Source organism: Schistocerca serialis, chromosome 2 (genome assembly GCF_023864345.2).
Source record: "Schistocerca serialis cubense isolate TAMUIC-IGC-003099 chromosome 2, iqSchSeri2.2, whole genome shotgun sequence".
NCBI classification, from domain to species: domain Eukaryota; kingdom Metazoa; phylum Arthropoda; class Insecta; order Orthoptera; family Acrididae; genus Schistocerca; species Schistocerca serialis.
This window is the reverse complement of record NC_064639.1, coordinates 815,572,794-815,594,505: the sequence shown is the minus strand read 5'-3', so window position 1 is coordinate 815,594,505 and position 21,712 is coordinate 815,572,794. Positions and strand designations below refer to the sequence as shown.

General features: G+C 40.3%; 1 protein-coding gene across 1 annotated transcript in view; it reads right to left on the bottom strand.

Moving 5' to 3' along the window:
• The window catches only part of LOC126458055 (klaroid protein-like), a 174,336-nt gene extending 156,134 nt beyond the window's left edge, over nt 1–18,202 (bottom strand). The window contains exons 1-3 of the mRNA XM_050094852.1: nt 17,744–18,202; nt 17,499–17,646; nt 17,124–17,347 (exon numbers count right to left, since the gene is read on the bottom strand). Of these exons, the coding sequence (XP_049950809.1) occupies nt 17,124–17,347; nt 17,499–17,646; nt 17,744–17,859 (488 nt within the window). The 5' untranslated portion in view covers nt 17,860–18,202. The remainder of the gene's footprint in view (nt 1–17,123; nt 17,348–17,498; nt 17,647–17,743) is intronic.
• Nucleotides 18,203–21,712: the final 3,510 nt, after the last annotated feature.

Sequence of the window (21,712 nt, the reverse complement as noted above, 5' to 3'; positions counted from 1 at the left end):
TCTGACGGGGGCAAACGGCGCGGACCGTGACTAGGCGCCTGAGACCGCTCGGCTACCCCGCGCATCAAGATTTAAGTCTTAACGTTAAATCATTTCTTCTGGACGACTCCTCGTATTATACGGACGAATTTCTATTTAAAAGCTGGTAGCCTGTAGGGAAAAAACACCTGTTTTAAAGTGTAGTTGCATGAATAGGACTACACAAATGTGTTGTTAATTGTAACAGTTACACGTATGCATATCCTGTAAACTGACTCGTTACCTGTTATTTCGATAAAAGAATCGTTCAAATGATATATTGGAACATGTAACTAACCAACTAAACACTCCCAGGAGGAATTTCCACTCGAACTTTCCTTGTTGCTCCAGTGTGAGTACCTCCCGACAGTTCACCCTTTCCGTCGGAAGTTTGAACTTGATCAGTAAGAACCATTTTGTTCGGGAAATATACGTCATTCCAGGCAAGAGCCCCGCTTGCCTGTGTAAGGCTCTTACAACTGAGGTGCAGGAGCGACCCCTGAGGTGGCCAGCTGACGCTCAGAGAGCAATAAGTGCAGCCTAGAAAGTGAAGCATTACTGGAAAGACTATGGTCTTGTGTTCGCCAATCTCAGAATAGAACTGTGAGCTCATTGCCGGAATTCTGCAGAGTGTAAGAAGGTATTTGACAAAAAGTGATTACGAATAACTGACGTCTATGACCAGTTGTCTACTTGGAAAGACCAGAATTGAACTCTGACTGACTACCCTAGCTTACGTTTTCCCCATTTTTTATTAAATCACTCCAATACAACTACAGTATGATTAACGAGTACGGCACCACGAGGTCGATGAAACGTTACAGCCTCCTTTCGCCGTATGGTTTAATAGGAACATTTACCAGATGAGTGAACAGGTTGGTGCCGAATTAACATACGCTGTATAGTTTCCATAACTAGGTAACCCAACGAACAATGAATACTCAATTTACTATGCGACATTCTACTACGTAGTTTAAGTTCCTTAGGAAGTATGCTGAGACAAAAATTAAGTACTGCATAGAATGAATACACACACACCACACACATCAATCAAGAGTCTATGACCTGTAAAAAGCAACTAATAAGAAACCGAAGTAGTTACGGGCGAGAGACAACTTTGAACACCGCAGGGCTCAACTACGAACACATATCTTTTGAGGATCGTTTGTGGCCCTGTTTATTCCTCCTCCGTGCGACCAGTCCATAAGATAATTAAAACATTTTAAAAATCTACACTTTAGTGTGTTATCTGCGAAGTTCCACGCCCTCGTATCATTTTGCTAGACTTTAAAGTAACTGATATCTGCTAAACCAAACAGACATCGATCTGCCAGCGGTTGGACTAGAAAGCTAAGAAGCAACTCACCCAAAAACTTACGCGATGATCACAATAATTTTTCGTTTTTAATTTTTGAAATTGACGAAATGTGTACAGTGATATAATTGTTTGATGAAAAATTAAGGAAGGAAGGCTACAGTGTAACGTCCAACATCTAGGGATTGGGCTCGGATTGGGGAAGATTCCGCCGCACACGTATTTAAGGAAACTTGACAGCATTCGTCCCAAGCGACTACCACGATGGTCAGACTGTAATTTGAACCCAGTCTCTCCGGAATTCGAATGCAGAATCTTGACCACGGCGAGATCTCAAATTCTTTAAAATTGGGGAAGGGTGTGGTACGCACGAGGCAGCACAATTTGCCGCAACAAACTGTAGCTCTACTACAAATTCAGCCACGATGTCCAAGGAGCAGCAACAATGAAAACTGATTTATTTGCATTTGGTGACCTGTTCCGGCTGCACAGCCGTTGTCACACCAATTTAATATTCACACTGAAGCAACAGCACAGACAAAGTATCACCTCCTAGCAGGGGCACCCGCAAAGGGGGTTGTGCGGAAGGCTATGAGAGCAGTTAGCCCTGGTGAGAATTCATTCAATTTATGAATACAAAAAAAGGCCCTACAACCACAAGCTCCGGGTTTTTATGATCTAAAATACTGGAAAATTATTATTAAAATGATCCGGAAATAGAAAATATTGATAAAAATGAAGTAAAATAAAAAATATATGTGAAATCACATCGTCCCAGGGCCCGGCGAATATAAAGGACGTCCGGCGTCACTGGAAAGCGTCAGCGAACATGCTGTCTCTAGCAAAATTGGTTCCCCATGTCGTGATCTGGACATCAGTCGCAAAGATCTCGGAAGTTTATATAATCGGCAGATAACAGCATCCACAAAATTTCTAACTCATGTGTATGAGGAGAATGTTTCGCCCGTACTGACATGAAAACCGGCCGGCACTGTTGCCTCCCAGAGTGTCGTAGTGCAGTATGGAAAAATACAAACTCGATTAGGACATTAAATTGGTCAAAGCGTGGTTGTATAATCAAAACCTGTTCCCAAATGAAAACAAATTACGAATTCGGCAGTTTGAAGAGCAGCACAGTTCCATTATCCGTGATGCCGGGCCATAACATTCTAGAAAGACGTGCATATGCTCGTTTTCTTGATCAGAATTAACACCGTGTCGATTTTGAGGTAGTTATAGATTATGTACTAGCTTTTGCGGGAAACTTGTTTGTGGAGTCATAGGGATGTAAACAAGGCGTAAAGTGGATGATTTTTCTGCCCAGAGGACAACTGTGGCTGGTTGCCCCATTCCAATAGGATATCGTGGCTCCGCAGGTACAATGGCTGATACTTCCGCGTAGGAAACTGCGAAACCATTTCAAAAGGCACTGTCCCAACCGATGACGAATGCCGCCGCTTTTACAGTCCCGTCTGAGGCCCTCTTGTGTACAGGAGCATAACAGCCAACTTCTAATTAGCAGACCCCACTTCATTTCTCTGGATCATCCTAAGCAGAAAATGGTCACTTCACACGATGCTAATTAATTACGACGTGGTTGCCAAATGTAACCACGAGCTTTGGACGGATTCGTTGTATAATACTTCGATAAATTTGTGGCGTTAAACCAGTAAAAAATTCCGAGCTTTCGACAATACACACAATATATTCGTCTGATGTCAAACAGGTGACAGAATTCCGCAGACGTGAATGATGTGGTGGCACCCCCGCCGTATCTGGTGGTTATACAGGAGCCATCTATGACAGAACGCCCGCAGAGTCAGTGTTCCAATCACGATTTACAGGGTTACTCCAAATGATGGAGCAAATTTCAAGAATTTGCGTCTCACAAACCACAAAAGACAGAAACACAACTCCAACGCTTCTACACATAGAAAAGATGGAAGTTTTGAATGGTCGCATTTCAAAGTTCAATTCAAGGCCGTAATGGCGTCGTTGATTTTTTGTACGAAAATGGAGCCCAAAATGAGCAAGCAATGAATTTAAAAATTCCCTCAACCAACGCTACGACGAGTTCTGAAACAACATCAGCATTATAGGCAATTTTAGACAAGGAAGCGAACAATTTTTCTTAACGATTAATTTTTCAGTTGAAGGCTTTTTTCACATTTCTGCTAAATTTAATCACCATAATGTAAATTTTGAGCGACTGAAAATCCTATGCTCGTTATTCAACGCGGAAGAGACTCGCCGTGAGTTAAAACCTCCTGCGACATTGCTGTAAAAGTTTATGGAGCGTTCTTCTTATTGCTAACACTGTCACGGGAATCAAGTATGCTAGAAAACTGGCTGTTTCCCTAACTTCGAAGTAACTCACGACTTCGTGCATGAAGTCACTCAGCCTCACTTTTCCAACCGTGCCTGACGTTACTAGACAGACATCATTCCAGGATGTTGGACTGAAAGACGAGGAGCAGAAGAATCAATTTCATCGTCGGTGACCTCCCCGGTTTTTATTGATGGATGTACATAAAAGATCGTATTTTTGTCTCACCTACGCTTGGTACTATTCACGATCTATCACATCACAATGTCGAAGCTGTGTATTCGATAATAAGAGACTAGCTGGCTAGTATGTGACAAAAATATGAGCATTATTTTTTATGCTTGTCGTGTAACACTTGGTGTCCACGTTGAATGTACAACCATTTGAACCTTGAAAGCTGTTCCTACTCCGTCCAAGTACTCTGGACTTCAGCACTTTGCAAAGAAAGAAATTTTTGAAAAACGCTTCATTTCGGACAACTTTGTATGACATGGAACGTACTCCCGTTAAGAGCTACCATGTGAATTCTATCTGCAAGAGAGCCTTAAATCCTGTTGTCTTCTCAGACGAGGACCATGAACTGGATTATAGAAAATCAGCTTTTGCTCAATCCACGTTGATTCCTACAGAGATTTCTAATATCAAAAATGATATAAAATGACTAAATTCTACAACAGATTGACGTCTGCGATATGGGTCTACAGTTAGGCACATGAACCCTACGACCCTCCTTGGAAACGAGGATTACATGCACTTTTTACAATAGCTTTGAACACTTCACTGCTCCGGCTGTTTACGATAGACTATAGACAGAAGGAAAGCAAGTACCTTTGCATAGTCTTTAAAGAATCATTATTTATCTCATCTGGTTCAGTCGCCTTTCTTCTGCTGAACGATTTTAGTTATTCTTTTCGTGATCGCTTATCGCAATATCAGTCACATCGGAATTCGTGAAGAAGGTGGAAAAGAATATCTTTCTAAATAAACAAATCTCTACAGACGAAATTCGTTATTCCATCTTTTCTGTCATGAAGCTCTCTCAGTTTTTGTGTAAATTTTCTGACACAGCTATTGGATGGGGAATGAGCTTTCTAATCCCTCACAACCTTACGTAGTACAGACACGTCAAAAACGCAGTGTAATAATTTTGGATGTTATCTCCTGGTGATTAAAGTCTGGTGTTGGCTGCTCAGGTAATCTGAAATCTGTAAATTGTCGCCTGGTGTGTCTGCCATGTCAAAGTCTCAAAGCATGTGTTCCCACCTTTACTTTCTGCATTACCAATGACTGACATCTGACCTTCCAATTAGCTTTGAAAAGTCAGGTAACGTTCTGTACGGTGTGTTCTTCACAAAGCGGATATCTGCATCGGCTCTTCGTAAATATCCGACGTATATCCATTGTACAGTATGACAGGTACTAGCAAACCTTGAACACTCTATTATCCGGAAGTTCTGACTAGATTCGCCATATCTTACAATTGATGTAATACTTTTTTCCATGGTCCTTTTGCAGGACGCACACAAACTGCTACAAAACAATATTTTTAATGAAAATTCCTTCACTAAATTATAAATTAGTTATCGTGAAAAGAGCTTACGTCCAGAAAATCGTTTTTAACTCAGTAACTGTCAATGTTGCTCTCCAGCAACAGTAGTTCCCAATACACATTGTAAGTCCCAACGCAATTTAACTGGCAGCATTTCTCTTTGTCATCCACTGGCTTCGTAGAGTTGTCAGAGCCTATTACTGTAGCTCAGTATTTTGTTACCAGATGATACACATCAAGCGAGTACATGTGCCTGCAGCAGTGACTTGCATTCAGTTACTTTGGCTGCATATGAGGGAAGACTTTCACGCAAGCGTTGACAGTTCGTTCTTATAATAAAAAAGAATACGACGCACTATTTACTAAAAAAAAAACACGCGGAATTAACATTTTTCCTCAAAAATTTAAAGTGGGGTCAAATAAATTGTTACTTCAATTACGACACAATTTTGACCAACGCTCATTTGTCTTTCGCGCCACGCATCTATTGTGATAAATTTAGAACAATCATCATTTTACAACCACTGGTCAACGGCATGGGATCGTCCGCAGTCTTGTTATGAAGAGCGAAACCCGTACAACACAAGAGTATATTTGGTGAGGAGCTTTGTCTACGGCTTTACACCCTAGGAAGCGCATCAGGTAGATTACACGCACCTTTATCGATTTTTTCTGTGCTGGGGGAGACTGGACGTGACAGGGCGTGGTCTGGTACCAACGGCATCACAGTCCACGCACCCGCGTTGCGGTGGGAAACCGTTAACGCACGACACAGTGAATAGGCTGGCTGCCACCCATCAATTTACACCATGAAACCAGAACTGTCGACATCTACAGTTAAAGCATCTTCACTTCCAAAGCTCCATTTTACAGTAAGAAACAAACTCTGAAACGAGCTACACCATTTACCTTTCACTTGCTATTTTAAAGCCAGCCGCACATGGGAAATTCTTCTATCGTCTATTTTATGTGACACATATTCTAATCAAATTTAGAATGCGAGCTACCACTTTATTAAACCTCCCATACGGAAGCAGTATTAATAAATGTCGAGGGAGTTATTAATCTGACAAGGGGAGGCCGCCAATTGTGAAATTCAGATTCAATTCATACTGCGCATGATAAAAGCTCATGGCCAGAGGTGTAATGTGGCAAAGCACCAAGATGCACTTCTCAGCCGTTGTCGAGAAAATCGACAGTTAAAATAAACCGTTGCGGTGAAATACTCTCAACGATTAATAATTATCGACAGCGTCGTGGCGCAGCGGTAAGCGCTCGGGTTCGTAATCCGAAGGTCGCCGGGTCGAATCTCGCGCCATGCAATTTTTTTTTAGTATTTGTTTTTTGTTATTCAAATGTGTCTACACACACACACACACACACACACACACACATATATATATATATATATATATATATATATATATATATATATATAATTCCCGGCAATCAGTTGCAACAATTATGCATATAATAAGTTGTTGAAGGTTGTTTTGTCGTGGAAAAACTGGCGACTTCGAACATCATTATCTTTTCCGCAGACAAAGTTGTATTTCACAAATGTTATTGTCTTCATAATGTTAACCGCGTATAGTTAACGGAAGACGTAGAAACGATATTCCGAAACGAATACGTATAGCGTAAGTCAAACGTTCGTATTAGAATAGAAACCCCACGAACACAAATTTGCTGTGGCAGGTATGAAATATAAGCTCCGTTACTCGCTCGTTACACTTGAAGGACAGATGTTGAATGGGCCGAAACGAGCCGCCGCATAAAAACGTAGTTGCGTGCTAACTTCGAAAGAAGGTAGATGCGGTCCCTAGCGCAACTTATAACATCGTCGAAAATCAGTGCGGACGTGAGAGCTTTGGTACACCCTGTTAAACAAACGGAAAAATGGAGGCGGTACTATATATATATATATATATATATATATATATATATATATATATATATATATATTTGAATTACGAAAAACTAATAATAACAAAAAAATGTTGCATGGCGTGAGATTCGATCCGGCGACCTTCCGATTACAAACCCGAGCGCTTACCGCTGCGCCACGACGCTGTATAAAAACTATTAACCGTAGAGGGCATTTCACCGCAACGGTTTATTTTAACTGTCGATTTTCTCGACAACGGCTGAGAAGTGCATCTTGGTGCTTTGCCACATTACACCTCTGGCCATGAGCTTTTATTATGCGCAGTATGAATCGAATCTGAATTTCACAATTGGCGGCCTCCCCTTGTGAGTCGGAACCATAAAAGTTTCAACAATGTTTAGTAACGCATTGGAAATTGCCTAAGCAGATACTTCCAAAACGGGGCCGGAAGCCTGGTGGATTTTACAGCACTGTCTGAAAACAGCAGCTGGCAATTCGTAAGCGGAACTAGCTAGCAGGTGTGCAGGAAATTCAATACTGCCGGTCGTAGAACATGGGTGCTTCACGACCCCCAATGCTGTAGCCGCAGCTGGGGCTAACACGAAGATTCGAAAAATACCCAAAGGGCTTCACTGTACTGAACAGCAAAGGGCTTCACCATGCACAGTCCAACAGGAGGCGGCGTGAATATCCCTTCTTTCTATCGAACAATACATCACAAAGAGAGTTAAATAAGAGATATGACGTTCTGAGCCGTACGTTGCTTTTCTCATGAGTCTTTTTTCATTATTCAATTGTTTAAATTATTGGGCCAACGGCTGGTTCGAATGTAGAAAATTTCAACAACAGGAGTGGAAAAATTCTAGTAATATGTAAATAAAATAATTTATATTGAACACTACAGTCTAGGATAAATAAGTAACCAGACAGCGCTGAAGAAATCACTCGATATGCTAAGAAGTGTGCCGTGGTTCAGAGAGAGCTGTCATCGCAACGAAAACTCTGAAAATTCGTATTGGGCTTCTCCGTTAGAAAGAAAACAATACATGTGTCTGTGTTTTTTGGAAATTAAACTCCTGAAGGGGTGAAATAGGGGTCGGAATTTTTATGTAAGTATTTCGTTACATTAAAAGATATCTAAAGTTAAATCTATGAAAACTGGTATTTGAATTCTAAAGAAATATGTTGGGGGATGAAAGTTTCTATGGAAACATCATCACAAGAACTCGAAAGGCAGGATTAACAAAGACCTCGGACTCTGGCAACCAGAATCGCTTGTTGGTCTGAACTAGATTCGAAAAGACCATGCTTCCAAGACCTTAATTAACGTGCAAATTTACAAGCTTTTGAAATTTGTAAACAATATTTCCATTAAATAAAAACAAAACAAACTGTGCAAACCATACAGTCTGCGCGGGCGATGCAGCGGACGCTAAACTAGGTTAAGATACTGATATAAACGCCTTGCGACTTCGAAACCGGTGGTAGTTCCGATAAAGTACTTCGGTTGGCGTTCCTTGTACCATGCAATATGCTTTCTGTTGACTACTATGCTATGAGTTAAGAATGAGTAAGACTCGAAAAGCAAACGTCACAACGAGTCACACTAGGAAAACAAATGCGAAATACGGGTAGAACACGAACGGGCTTTTCTCCTACCAGCTAAAGGCGTTGAAGAATTTGTCTCCAACCCGTGTATTTTGACAGCGATTTTGCGACTGCACGTGTGAGAGGCCATACCGAGTGCACACCTGCACATGACACGTGAGACGCAGAAGACGTTACGTCATAACTCGCCGATGACCGCAGAACAATGGGGACTGGTGAGCGCTTTCGTCCTAGCGTGTCTGCCCGGGCTCTCAAGGGCATCGGCCGCTTGCAGTACATGGTACAGGGCACGTCATGAATGACGAAAACGATGCGCCGAAGACAGCGTTAAAGCATGCTTACTGTGTACAATGGTGGGAGGGAGGCTCGCAGGAGGAGAAAGATTTTCTGCGGAGCAGTCTGCAGTTCTCTTTTAGATTGGTAACTCGCTCAACATTAGGGTACTCAATCTTTTAACATATCGCCCATTTTTCATCTATTTTATTAATAAAATTTTCTAACCTCCTACTGTTCCACAGTAATGGTAATTTATAACGTAGGGAGGTAATTTTACTTTACTAAATTTGTAAATCATCGTTGGTTGGTGCTTACGGGCGCTCAACGCCGAGGTTATCAGCGGTACATTCTGGTTACAGCAAGTTCAAGCATATAATAGTAATTACTTACGAAACATTTTGTCATAATTTTGAGTAAGCCTAATGCAAATGTTTCTACAGCGCCTACCACCCACCGTAAAAGCTGCAACGCCCATTAGAAGATTGTAAGGACCAAAAGGTTGACTACCAATGCTTTAGAGCAACGCAACTACACATGCTAACGAATTACCTTCGTCGCCAGGAAGACACCTACATGTCACCAAAGAAGTCGCATGTACGCGAGTAACACGAAGATTATTATTATTATCCTTTTAAGAAAAAAAAAAAACAAAACAAAACCGTCCGCCGAAAATCGCCGGGTATACAGCTGCACTTTAGGTACTTTGTTTGAAGTAACCTTCATTAGTGACGACCGCTTATCCATTGCGGTGATAGGAACTGCTGTACTTAAAGAGTTTGGTCACATGACCATGAAATTTGCTTGAAAGAACAATGTCCCCTGCAAAATAAACAAAGAGCTAACGATGTCTCCATCAAGATTCAAACAGTATATATGCTTTGTCAGGATAAAAGCCTTCTGAATATTCCTCAGAAGATCCTTATGTCGGTATTTTCCTTGTCTTCTTGCTTGTGTAAATCAGATCGTTCTGAACTTGTCGCCGCGCCGTGATTCGCAACTGCGCATGCGCAGTCCCGCTGAACGTTGTCCTGTCGCTAACAAGCGCTTGCGAACTATTTCAATCTTTCGAAGACTGCAGCGTGTTCCGTTGTGTTGCCATCCCCTTGGCTGCAGCTCATCTATAGAGGAATCGGAGAGGCAGTACGCGCCTAGCATGAATCCGTGTCCCTGACTGCAAAAGCAATCGCGATGGATCACCGCCGCCTACAGTGGGCCAGGGCAGCGCACACAACCGACTGCGTCCCTATGACGCCGCCCTGCAGGGGTGACGTAAGCGCGGCCGTTGAAAAGGCGCGCTGGCTGACACGGTAGCCGCCCACGCAGCCGCAGCAGTCACGGGTGTACACTGTACTCAAACATACATGCGGCGCGGGCCCTACTCGCGTGCGTGCGCAGGAGCATCGCTTTGGGCGGCGGCGGAAAATCCCACTCGCAGCCGCAGAGCCAAGTTCTTTACTTCCAGTTCGCGTCGTAATCTCGTAACCTGAAGTATGAACACGATTTGCATGGATAACTGGTTGGCGTAACTGAGCGTGTCCCCGGCAGCTAGAGGCGGAGGGACGCGGTCGAAGACTGGAATGCAGTCGCCAGAGGGTGTGGCCGCAACCTGACTCCGCATCTCGCCAACGCTTTCCAACTGATCCGCTACTCACGAACGACCCGTCTAGTGTCAGTTGACGATGTCGTGTTATACGTTGACGATACACTCAGCAATCTAGATTACAGAATATGTAGTCGCCAATTAGAATATCATGCAATACTATCTTTCATTATGCAGGGGGATATCCGATGTTATGTAACTTCATTGCTGCATTGTAAGTTGGCTTGTCGAGTATACATGTACATTTACACATTTATCTGTGTAAGGCAATCATACAGTATACTAGTCTCTTAGGCTATTTCATAACAGCATAGTACCGAACAAGTAACCCGCGATATAGCCTCATATCTGATCAGATAGTTCGTTGGCTCGTATCTTATTTACTGAATGATGAGCAGAATCGTATCAAAAACCTCCCCAATCTCAAAAATCGTCAAATTTATCAAGTCTCTGTTATCTATACCCTTCTGCGACTCGCAGAAAAGTATGTATATACTCACTCTCTCTCACGCGCTTATCACCTCTGATACCCTTGCCGATAGCGACGCAGATATTTTGTAGTCTCCAGACCAATCATCACTTTCGACTGCACAAGGATTAACATAAAATACAAATGAGGTCATTTCCGAAACTTAAGTTTTTTAGTTGTATTCGTTTCACAAAAGACGCATCGATACTGCTCCCAAATGTGAAATCGATCTCCCCCCACCTAACCGCGTATCACAGCACTGTGGCTCGGATGCTGCTCACCTACACTCCTGAACATTAAAAGTGCAGTACTATGAAGTGGTTGCGGGTTAAGGGACCAAACAGCGAGGTCATCAGTTCCTTGGTCATGAGAGTTCATCTGGAGTCAGCGACTTCATCTAGAAATTTAACTTAATTATGAGAGTATGTAGAAGTTGTAAAATAGAACTCTTGAAATCAACATTGGCGCCAGAGCTGAAAATAATGTAAAGACAATTAAATGTGCAGCTACTCTTGTAGGTCCCGTGTGGGCTGTATTAATCATACGGCAGCGAAACTCCGTAGATACGCTAATGCGAAACAGACTTACACTGGAAAAAATTTGTTCCAATTTTGACCACCAGGTGCATATGTGGAGCTGTGCAGCATCTCGTCGACGTCTCTGGTGCTCATACTGAAAAACTTGTGTAAGTGGCAGTTAATAACAAAAATCAACATTATGCGATTCTCAATTGTTTGACCTTTAGTGCCCACACCACATTCCCAATCCATTACATATGGAAACGAAATGAGACATGTTCACTCGGCCGCACACAACCGTAAATTCGTCACAGGCCTCGAGTCGCGAAATTAACTTGTTTGCACCAAGGCAAATATTCAAAACGGCAAGGCGGCGATGTCTGTAGTACCACAGACTATCAATCACTCAACACGGGACTCATCATCGTTGGGACTTCCCTTACGCTGCAATAGAGAGGCGTCGTTCGCCCCGGTAGCTGAGTGGTCAGCGTGACAGACTGTCAATCCAAAGGGCCCGGGTTCGATTCCCGGCTGGGTCGGAGATTTTCTCCGCTCAGGGACTGGGTGCTGTGTTGTCCTAATCATCATCATTTCATCCCCATCGACGCGCAGATCGCCGAAGTGGCGTCAGGCGAACGGTCTACCCGACGGGAGGCCCTAGCCACACGACATTTCATTTCATCAGTGGTTTAACAACACACGGACAGTGACACCAATTAGCATTTTTATGGGTAAATTTTGCACGTGTTCAAGTGATGCTGCACGAAACACTTCAATTTAGCATACAGCTCATTTTAGCAGATTTCTCGGTATGTTGATTATGTGCTTTTTGCGAACTTCCAACATGCTGGAGTAATTGCAGGGCAGCAACTTGTAATCAATACAACGTAAAACAGCCAAAGCTGCAAATTTCAGTTTTATTTACTTGATGACTAGTTTCGGGTCGGGACCCATTTTCAAATCATCGCGGGAGCAAAATGGTTATTTCCCCGAAATATAACAATTATGACAAGATATGAAACATATACGTGTAACTACGTGCAAATGAACAGTTAGTGAGCATACAGACAACTTTCTAACTGAAACTACTTGACAGATTAAAACTGAGTGCCGGACCGAGACTCGAACTCGGGACCTTTGCCTTTCGCGGACAAGTGCTCTACCACCTGAGCTACCCAAGCACGACTCACGCCCCATCCTCACGGCTTTACTTCTGCCAGCATCTCATCTCCTACCTTCCAAACTTCGCAGAAGCTCTCCTACGAACCTTGCAGAACAAGCACTCCCGGAAGAAAGGATGTTGCGGAGACATGGCTTAGCCACAGCCTAGGGGATGTTTCCAGAACGAGATTTTCACTGAAATCGAACTTACTACAGCAACATTTGTTCCACGAAAACTTGGGCATAATTCTGGAGTCTTGACATACAACCATCAGTGCTACACTGGAGCCCACTGCATCAATTATGCATAACTTCCCTGAAACAGCGGGTCTGAAATTAACGAGCAGCAACTCCTAGACAAAGAGCTAGACAAACAGAGACAGGAAGTCACTCTTGGACATGTCACAAGGGCACTTACCTGAAGATGAACCTGGAAAAACCTACATATATCTCATGGACATCCGACGGGGGACTGCGGTAAACATCGTCTTCCGCGGCAAAACATGAGTCACATCCGTATTAGTTTATTATAAACAAAAACATTCGTTCCAACTATAAAACAATACTTGAGAATACTTTTTTCCTTCGAAAATCGCCGAACTATGTACGGATAATCCGCATGTCATCGTGAGTCAATAGCATTGGCCAAAAATACGGGTTATATTTCCACGCGTGATTGTTGTGCGGTGTGTAGCTGCAGATTCCCACGACCATCTCAAGGTCACGCAAGATGTGATCCAACGGTTTCACAGGCTCGGGCAGCATTCGACACGTCGCGGTTGGCTGGGGACCGCCCAGCGACCCAACCAGATTGCAGCAACGCTCCCTGCTCAGCACCAAATGCTGCATCCGAAAACTCCTTTTAACTGGTACTCAAAATTGGCATCACTGCAATTCCATCCTAGAGAACTGAATTTGAAAAAATGATACCACGAAGTATCCAAACAACGGGAGCAGAGTCACCATGTCATTTACTGACCTTATCAACATGATCACTAAGTTATTTGGCTTTGCAACAAAGACACTGTGGAGTGTTTGAAGAAAGTATTACCATCGTCTGAGTACAGATTCTTGCCGTAACTCTATGTATGCAGGAAGAAGCTAAAAATGTGAGAACAATATCAAATACAAAAATTGCGTTTTCAATAAACAAAGCATACACAAAACAGGTTGCACACGTTTATTGTTAAACCCTTGACCAGGTTTCAATACATCTAAGAGTATCTTCTTTAGAAGGAAAGCCACATAAATTACATGACATTAACACCACAAACATGCATGTTGATCTAAGAAGCTATGGCAAACACACTGCCAACTGGGAATAAAATCGTCCATGGAAGCAGTAAAAACTGTTACAAGGTAGAGACATTTAATAAGCCGCACCCGTGTACCAGTTTTTACTGTTCCCAATGGAACACTTTATGTTCCATATTTTCTGCTGCCTTGCTTCAGCTTCTTAGCTCATCCTGTACATTTACAGTTTTGACATAGGCCTAATGTAATTTATGGGACTTCCCTTCTGAAGAAGATACCGTTAATGGTATTGAAGCCTGGTCAAGGTTTTTACAATGAACTTATGCAACCGGTCAAATGAATATTTTATTTATTGAAAATACATATACAGTAGCTGCTGTCAGCCATGTTTAAAATTGTGAGATTGAAATTATGTTTTGCTTCTGATGAGTTACCTACAGAAATGTTCTCACAACAGAAGCCATATACAGCGATAACAGAATATGATATTATATGCATGAGTGGATGCCTTAAAAGGTCTAAGCCAGAACCATATGTTTGGAACAGAAGGTATAGTAGATGACAGATTGAGATTTGGTATTAATTCTGTCTTCAACAACTAACCTTTTCCTTCCTGCAGCAGAGAAATTGACAAAATCAATGTAACAAGGCAAGCAGAACCAAGTACTTATTATGGCTATCCATACTGAATACCTCAGGTACTGTAATTTTCACTGTTTAACACATACAAATATCCTTCACACGTAAAGCTCTATTAGAAACCATTTCAGTTCCATGCACCATTGATGAAATCATTGTGGACACACTTCCTGTCTGAGTAAGGCTCAAAAGTATGATAAAGAATGGACACTTATTGATGTCCTCTTTCTACTGGTTATATAGGCTGGCAACTGGGGGGTCGTCACAGAGAATTTTTCATTAAAGCATAATCTACGGGAACAGAGTAGAAATGAATATGATTAGGAATAAGTTAAAGTTTAGTTCAGCGAGCAGCTATGAAATGACAGGAAATGTAATGTACATTCAGCATCTCAAGCACAATGTTATTGGAGCTCAAACACATTGAGCTACCAGGAACCTCCTTCAAGACAACCAGCATCAATTCATTGGTCATGTGAAGCCTAGCTTGCACTTTTCTCACACAACATCCTGAATGCCATTTTTTGACTTCCAAAAAGCATTTGATTCACTATCATAGTAACATTTATTAAAAAATAATATGATCATATAGGGGTTCAAATAAATGTGACAGAATTAAAGATTACTTGACCAAGACAATACAGCATGGGTAAAAGTCTATATCAGGACCAATAGCGTACTTAACATGTTTCGGGCAGCGATGTTGTCAGAACTCACCCAAAGTTATGATGGGAATGCAATGGGGTTTGGCAGCTGATGGTCCTACACAGCCAATGAGAGACAAGTGGACACACAATGTTTTGCAAAACAAGAGACAAAGGAATACTGTCACATTCTCACCTCAATAGTCCACAATATCTGAAATCCGAGCACATCTGGAAGACATGAGCAAGTGTTTTGACAACCTAACCAAAACCTCTAAACTCATGATATTGGAAAAACTATAAAACATTTACAATTCACAACAGTTCAAGCTGCACTACTAGTTCCCAACCCAGCCAGCGAATAAGCGAGTGGTTTCAATTTTGTGCTACAAATTCACTGCCTCTTTTCTCACCTTTCACTGCTTACATGTAAGTGCCATTCCATCCTCTACCCAAACTGGCACATTGCCAACCTATGAGCAGCATAGAAACACCTTCATGACAACCACTGGTCCTGATCTAGTGTGTCACCTCGAAAGGATTGTCATGAAAAGAAGCAAAAGGAACTTAACAAGAACCTTTGCTGTTCAAGTTGTAAAGTGATGAGCCGAAAGACAATATTAACAGAAACTTTACACCTTTCGCAAATGATGCACTTAGGCCTACCTACAATTAAGTACTATCTGAAAAGGCTCCTGAGGTATTAGGATGGATCTTTCTAAGATGTCAACAAATGAAATAATATAAATAAACCATTATAAAGCTAAATAAAACTGCCGAGACCCCCCCCCCCCAAAAATGATTTTTATATACATAGCACAAAAATTTGGTTGGCTTTCCCAACTCTCAACCTAGATCTTAAGGTATATTACTCATCATTCTGTTGCCGAAACATTCATTTAAGCAAATATATAGCTTTTATGAGGCATTTACTGGGTGTGTCCCTTGACAACCAAAAATCACCACTTGATCTGACGTAGATCGTAGTTAAGTCTGTCACAACAACCTACACAAAAAAACGCCAAAAACAATGCCGATGATGACACCTCTGATCAAAGAAGGATGGCTTTATCATGAAACCTCCAAGAAAACAACTTGACAGTGCACTCTAGCTAAGAACTGGGAGCAAACCAGAAAGTTACATGGATGCATATTTCAATATATATATAAATTCTCTTCTACAGATTAGGCATAATACAAACAGAATTTACCATTTAAAAATTAAGGGAGTTATGTTACAAAACAACACTAACAAGTTCCTCCTCATTTACTTAACTCAGACAAAATAACATATTAAAAAATAATCGTGATGATGGTTCCTGTCACTGAATTATGGTCTATTATAGTGAGATGAAGTAAATGCCCCAATTGGGCATGGAAAAATCAAATCGTATTTGGAATTACATTTGATACGAAGCTACCACTCTCTCCTAATTAAAATAACGATACTCTGCTGATATCAACACACACTAGAGCAAAATTGGGACAGTGTCAACGACTACCAATAATATGATGCAAAACAGATGGTCAAGCAAAGCAAAACTTCAAATTTCATTCAGGTAGAAATTTAAATGAGTGGGATAAGATACATCGACTTTAGCTGTCAACACCAAAATCTGACACAGTCACCACTCAACTTAGAGCAATAGACGTTGTTATATAACAGCAACAATAGGTGAAAACCCATTTCACTAAATGACAATTACTATTTACACTGTTTGTTAACAGTTACACACCAAGGCGATACCACCAAGTGACAAATAGCAGCTAACAATTAGTGACTAGATTCACATCCAAGATAAACCTGAAACTACCAATAACAAATATCTGAAGAACTGATATTTCACATAATACTCACTCCCAGTAATCTTCGACTGATTTATATATGTCGTATGCAGTCAGACGTGATTTACCGCCTTCATCACTTGAATATCCAGCATCTTGAATAGGAGTTTCTGTGCTAGTCACTACATTTCGTGGCTCCACCTCTTCCACAGTAACTACATCAGTATCTTCTTCACTGACTGAGGCTCCATTCACAACCGTTCTTCGGCTATAAGACTTCCGTGAAGATGTTTCTTTCTAAATGTAAAATAATTATGTTACTGAACTAAGATTAAAACAGTAAGCTTAATTTCCTGCTTTATCAACATGGTATAATGCATCTGACCCCAGTTTTAAGTAAACAAAAACAGCAAATCCAAACAATGTTTACAGCAAACATTGCACTTACCTTCCTATCAGTATCAGAGTAATCGGCAGACGCGTCGCTGTCATTAGAAGTTTTGCCAGCTTGTGAATAACGAATCTCTGTGGTTTGCGTTTGAGTGACGCGTGTAACAGTGCTGGATTGTTCACTTCTTTCAGCTGAAGCTCGAGTTCTACAACGTAGGGAAATAACAATCTGTAGCGAACGTTTCATCGGACAACATAAATAAAGATTTCTGTAAGTATAAAACATAAAAACAAACTACTAACCTGGTTCGCAAGCTCCTCCTGCGAGTTGGAGTGTCAACACCAGATCTCCTCAGCGGCGTGCCTGACCGCAGCTGGCCGCTCTCTATCAGTTCATTTATGTCATTGTCAACATCCATTTTGAGAGTCCTACAAAATTGGTCAATGTCCAATTAACATTTATTTGCTACTAAACACCAATTTACTTCCACAGCGGCATGAGTAAACGTCTTAACGCACGTCGAATGTGCGGCACTGTTAAGTAAAAGGCTCACACACGCCCCCTTCACACAATCACTGATAAACAAAACTTTTTCTCCAATAACGTTAATTGGCAACACTCGTCAAACAATGATTACGATTCCTCTGTTGTTGCACAACGTTACAAATTTTGTATCTGATGTTAGATTTAGCGCTGTATGACGCATCCACAGTAACGAACGGACCACCCTTTAACAGAGCTATTTACAAACTGATGTCGTAATTACCCCAACGCAACTTGACCAGAGTTATACACTGCAAGGCAAAGATAAAACGCGAGATGCAGCGCCATAGGCGGTGAACTCAATAACTAAAAGAACTAGTCACAACTCGGAATCGATTGAACGACTTAGCCTCGATTGTATAATCGAAGTTGAATACGATAACTGTGGAACTATAAAGGCCACTCAACAAAGCTACTTAATAACGCTATTACAAATTCATATTCAGTGCTAAACAACGATTACTGCAAAGAAAGGTCGCATAAAGTTGAAACCGTTTTTTGTAATAGTATACTGATTTCAATCACAGAATAGTCACCTTCAGCGAAAGACTGGAGTCCAGTGGACTCATATAACTATGTTTGAAGTTGTATATGGTGCATGAGTCTTGCACTAAAGATCACTCTGTGATGAAATCGAAGTGCAATAATAAAAAACGGTTTCAAATTTTGTACGACCAATGCTTGAATTTCCTTTGTTTGCAATAACTGTTGTGTGGTCGTTTTGAACAAATCTCCTAATGAAATCCAATAAAAAAACTACGATTATTTTTCCTTGTCTTAATTTTTCATGTCATGCTCTGCTGCCCCTTGATAAAAGTATGTTTGAATAAAATGTTATGTATTCACAAAATCTTGTGTTCTCTGTGCTTACACCTCAACAGGATATGGGCCCATATCCGTAATGGATTCTGATCAGTATTCTTGACTTGTAAAGTGAAAATACTGTATATGAACAAACCCGTTTGGTGAACGAAGTGCAACATCATTTAACTTAAAATTTGTTCATACTATGCGTGTAATGGCGGAAAAAGGAGGTACAGTATTCAAAATTTAGTAGGAAAAAGTTACACTGACGTACATAATAATGATTTAGTCCAGTTGAAGATATAGAAATGCTTGCAATGCGTCATAGCATAAAACCAGGCTTTAGAAAAAGTGGCTGGATGATATACTTCTACAAGTTATTCATTACACACCCACGAAGCTCAACCGCTATTAACATGGATAAATTAAGTATTGAATGTTGCTTAGAGAAACAAAACCCAGTTACAGAAGATGCAAGTGTAGCGCGGAATTCGACATATAACAATGCTTTATAACTATTTGTCAAACTTTACAGCAATGCACTGCATATTTGTACGATAATTATGACTGAAAGAACCTTTAAAAAGGCAAACCAGTTTGCTTCCACTCAAAAAGTTTGAGAGAGCTTACACGTAAGTCTTTTGGTATTTCTCAATACTACTTACATCAAATTTGTTTAAAAAAACATGATAATATTGTTACCCATATATCTAAACTGAAGACTTTGTAGAATTGTACAAAACCAGGAATGAAGAAAGATCCTATGAATTATTGTGAATTACTTAATTTATTTTTAATTTGTAAGATTCTGTGAACTATATAAGAACAATTTGTTTCGTTCTAATCTAACTGGATGCTCTTGTCTACAAGTGACAGAACAATTGGTAATCTGACATAACTGTATTTACAAAAAGCTTCAGTAAAATAGCGAAAAATGTTATACATTTCAAAAGGCACTTACATTACGTACAGAATTCTGCAAAAAACCAGAACATGTTATCAAACAATTTTGAAAGTAGATAACAAATCGAACGCCAACGTAAATAATGAAAAACTATAGTTCTGGAGTTGATGATGTGTCAGGTAAGAAATGGAGTATGGAGTTGCTTTCTGTTACATCGACTTTCACGATTTCTGACTCCAATAAATTAAATGGAGAATGGGGCAACAAGCCACATTACCAACGTCAAAAGAAACTTTAATACATTTGAACTATTTTTGTCAGAATATACTGTTACAACTACAGATGGAACTTTTCTTGAAGCCATATATAAAATATTTTGTATATGGAAGGGGCAATAAGTGGAAATTTCCTGAAATTAACATTGGCAGATATTTAATATCAACCAAAAATTTAGGGAAACTTATTTTCTGTTTTCATTTCACAGGATAAAAATCCACTTAATTAATCTACATTTTCAGAATATATTTTCTTTTGTGAAATTGTTTCAAATACTGTACTTTAGCTAAGTCAGAGTAAGCTGATCCCTGACAGTTGCTGTGGGATAGACCTGGCAGCTTTGTGGGCCTACCTCCACCTGAAACATAATATGATTTTATAACTGTCTCTATGTCAACGCCTCAATGTTGTCACAGATCTATAACCAGCAACCGTTTTTGCCTACAGCCGTTAGCGCTTTGCAGTTAAAAGATGGGAGCTCTCAGGGAACTTCTTACGCCATTTTGAATATAGTGGAGGTACCAAACTGCCTTGGACGCTTATTTATATTAGCCATGAGAAGTGTTAGACAGAATTTTCTCTTTAAATCAAATACATTAAATTGAGGCAATTTATTTCAGTTATGTCCTGTAAAATTTGGACATCAGAATAAAATTCATGTGAAGGAAATTATACCCAAGCAGCTGAAAGTCACTGTTAGTCTCGAATTCGTTTAAGTAGACGTTATATTTAAGAAAAAGAGAGATATGATTCTTGCAAGTGTCAGTGGTCCATTGGAAGTTTTGTTTCTAATTTTGTTTACTTTGTGCTTTACAAATATGTTTGTACAAAATTTCGATATGCTTGTTGCGTAAGGACAAAATAAGATGTTGTTCACAAACTGAGGTAGTTTATTACTGACGCAAATACCATTTGATATTACTTTAAGTTCATTTTGTGTAATAATGTAGGAAGTTTGACAATAAAGAGGGTACAGCTCAAACTCGCATAAAGCCTAATTTAGTACTTTGTGGTTTGCCATAAATAACCTAGTTTATTTAGGTTCATATCAATGAAATGCCTGATTCGTTAGGATGATTCCCATTATAAAGCCATGATCAGCAACCTGTCATAGTCTTATCAAATTTGGCCTTTATGTTTGTAAATGCCTTTATATAGTAATTACGTTTTTTTGTTTTGAAGCTGTTATTCTTTAGCGTACCATGTAACGTAAGGAACCTTTACTATCAATATTTTTTTACGAAATATTAATATAATTTTCACTCATAAAGTATCTCTGAAGTTCAAAGATGAGAGAGCCTTATCACAGCTTCAGTTTTGATCATCTAATGTTTTAATTTGGTTTATAGATGTTTTATCCTCTGTCTTCACTGTTCTGGTGTAGGCATCTGAATGAATGTCATGTAGTTGTCGACTGCTCTGTGTGGCTCTCATTCTGTTGCAATTGTGGACCTATTTAATTTTCTGCCAGTTCAGGAACACTGCCACTTAAGTAAAAAGTTGTTATAAAAAGCATCCAGCTAAGCAAGTAATTAAAAAAGGCAAAATTAATGTTTATGTTACTCCATTTAGTAACTTGATCCAATAATGAATCCACACAAGATTAACTGTTATTTTCTGTGCTGAGGTCAGGTTATTGTTTATTAAAGCATTTGTGGCTGTTTATGTATGTTATTGGTACGACAGAGGTCACGAAACATAACGCTCATAAGATTTTTGTCCTCACAGATACATTCATTGTTAT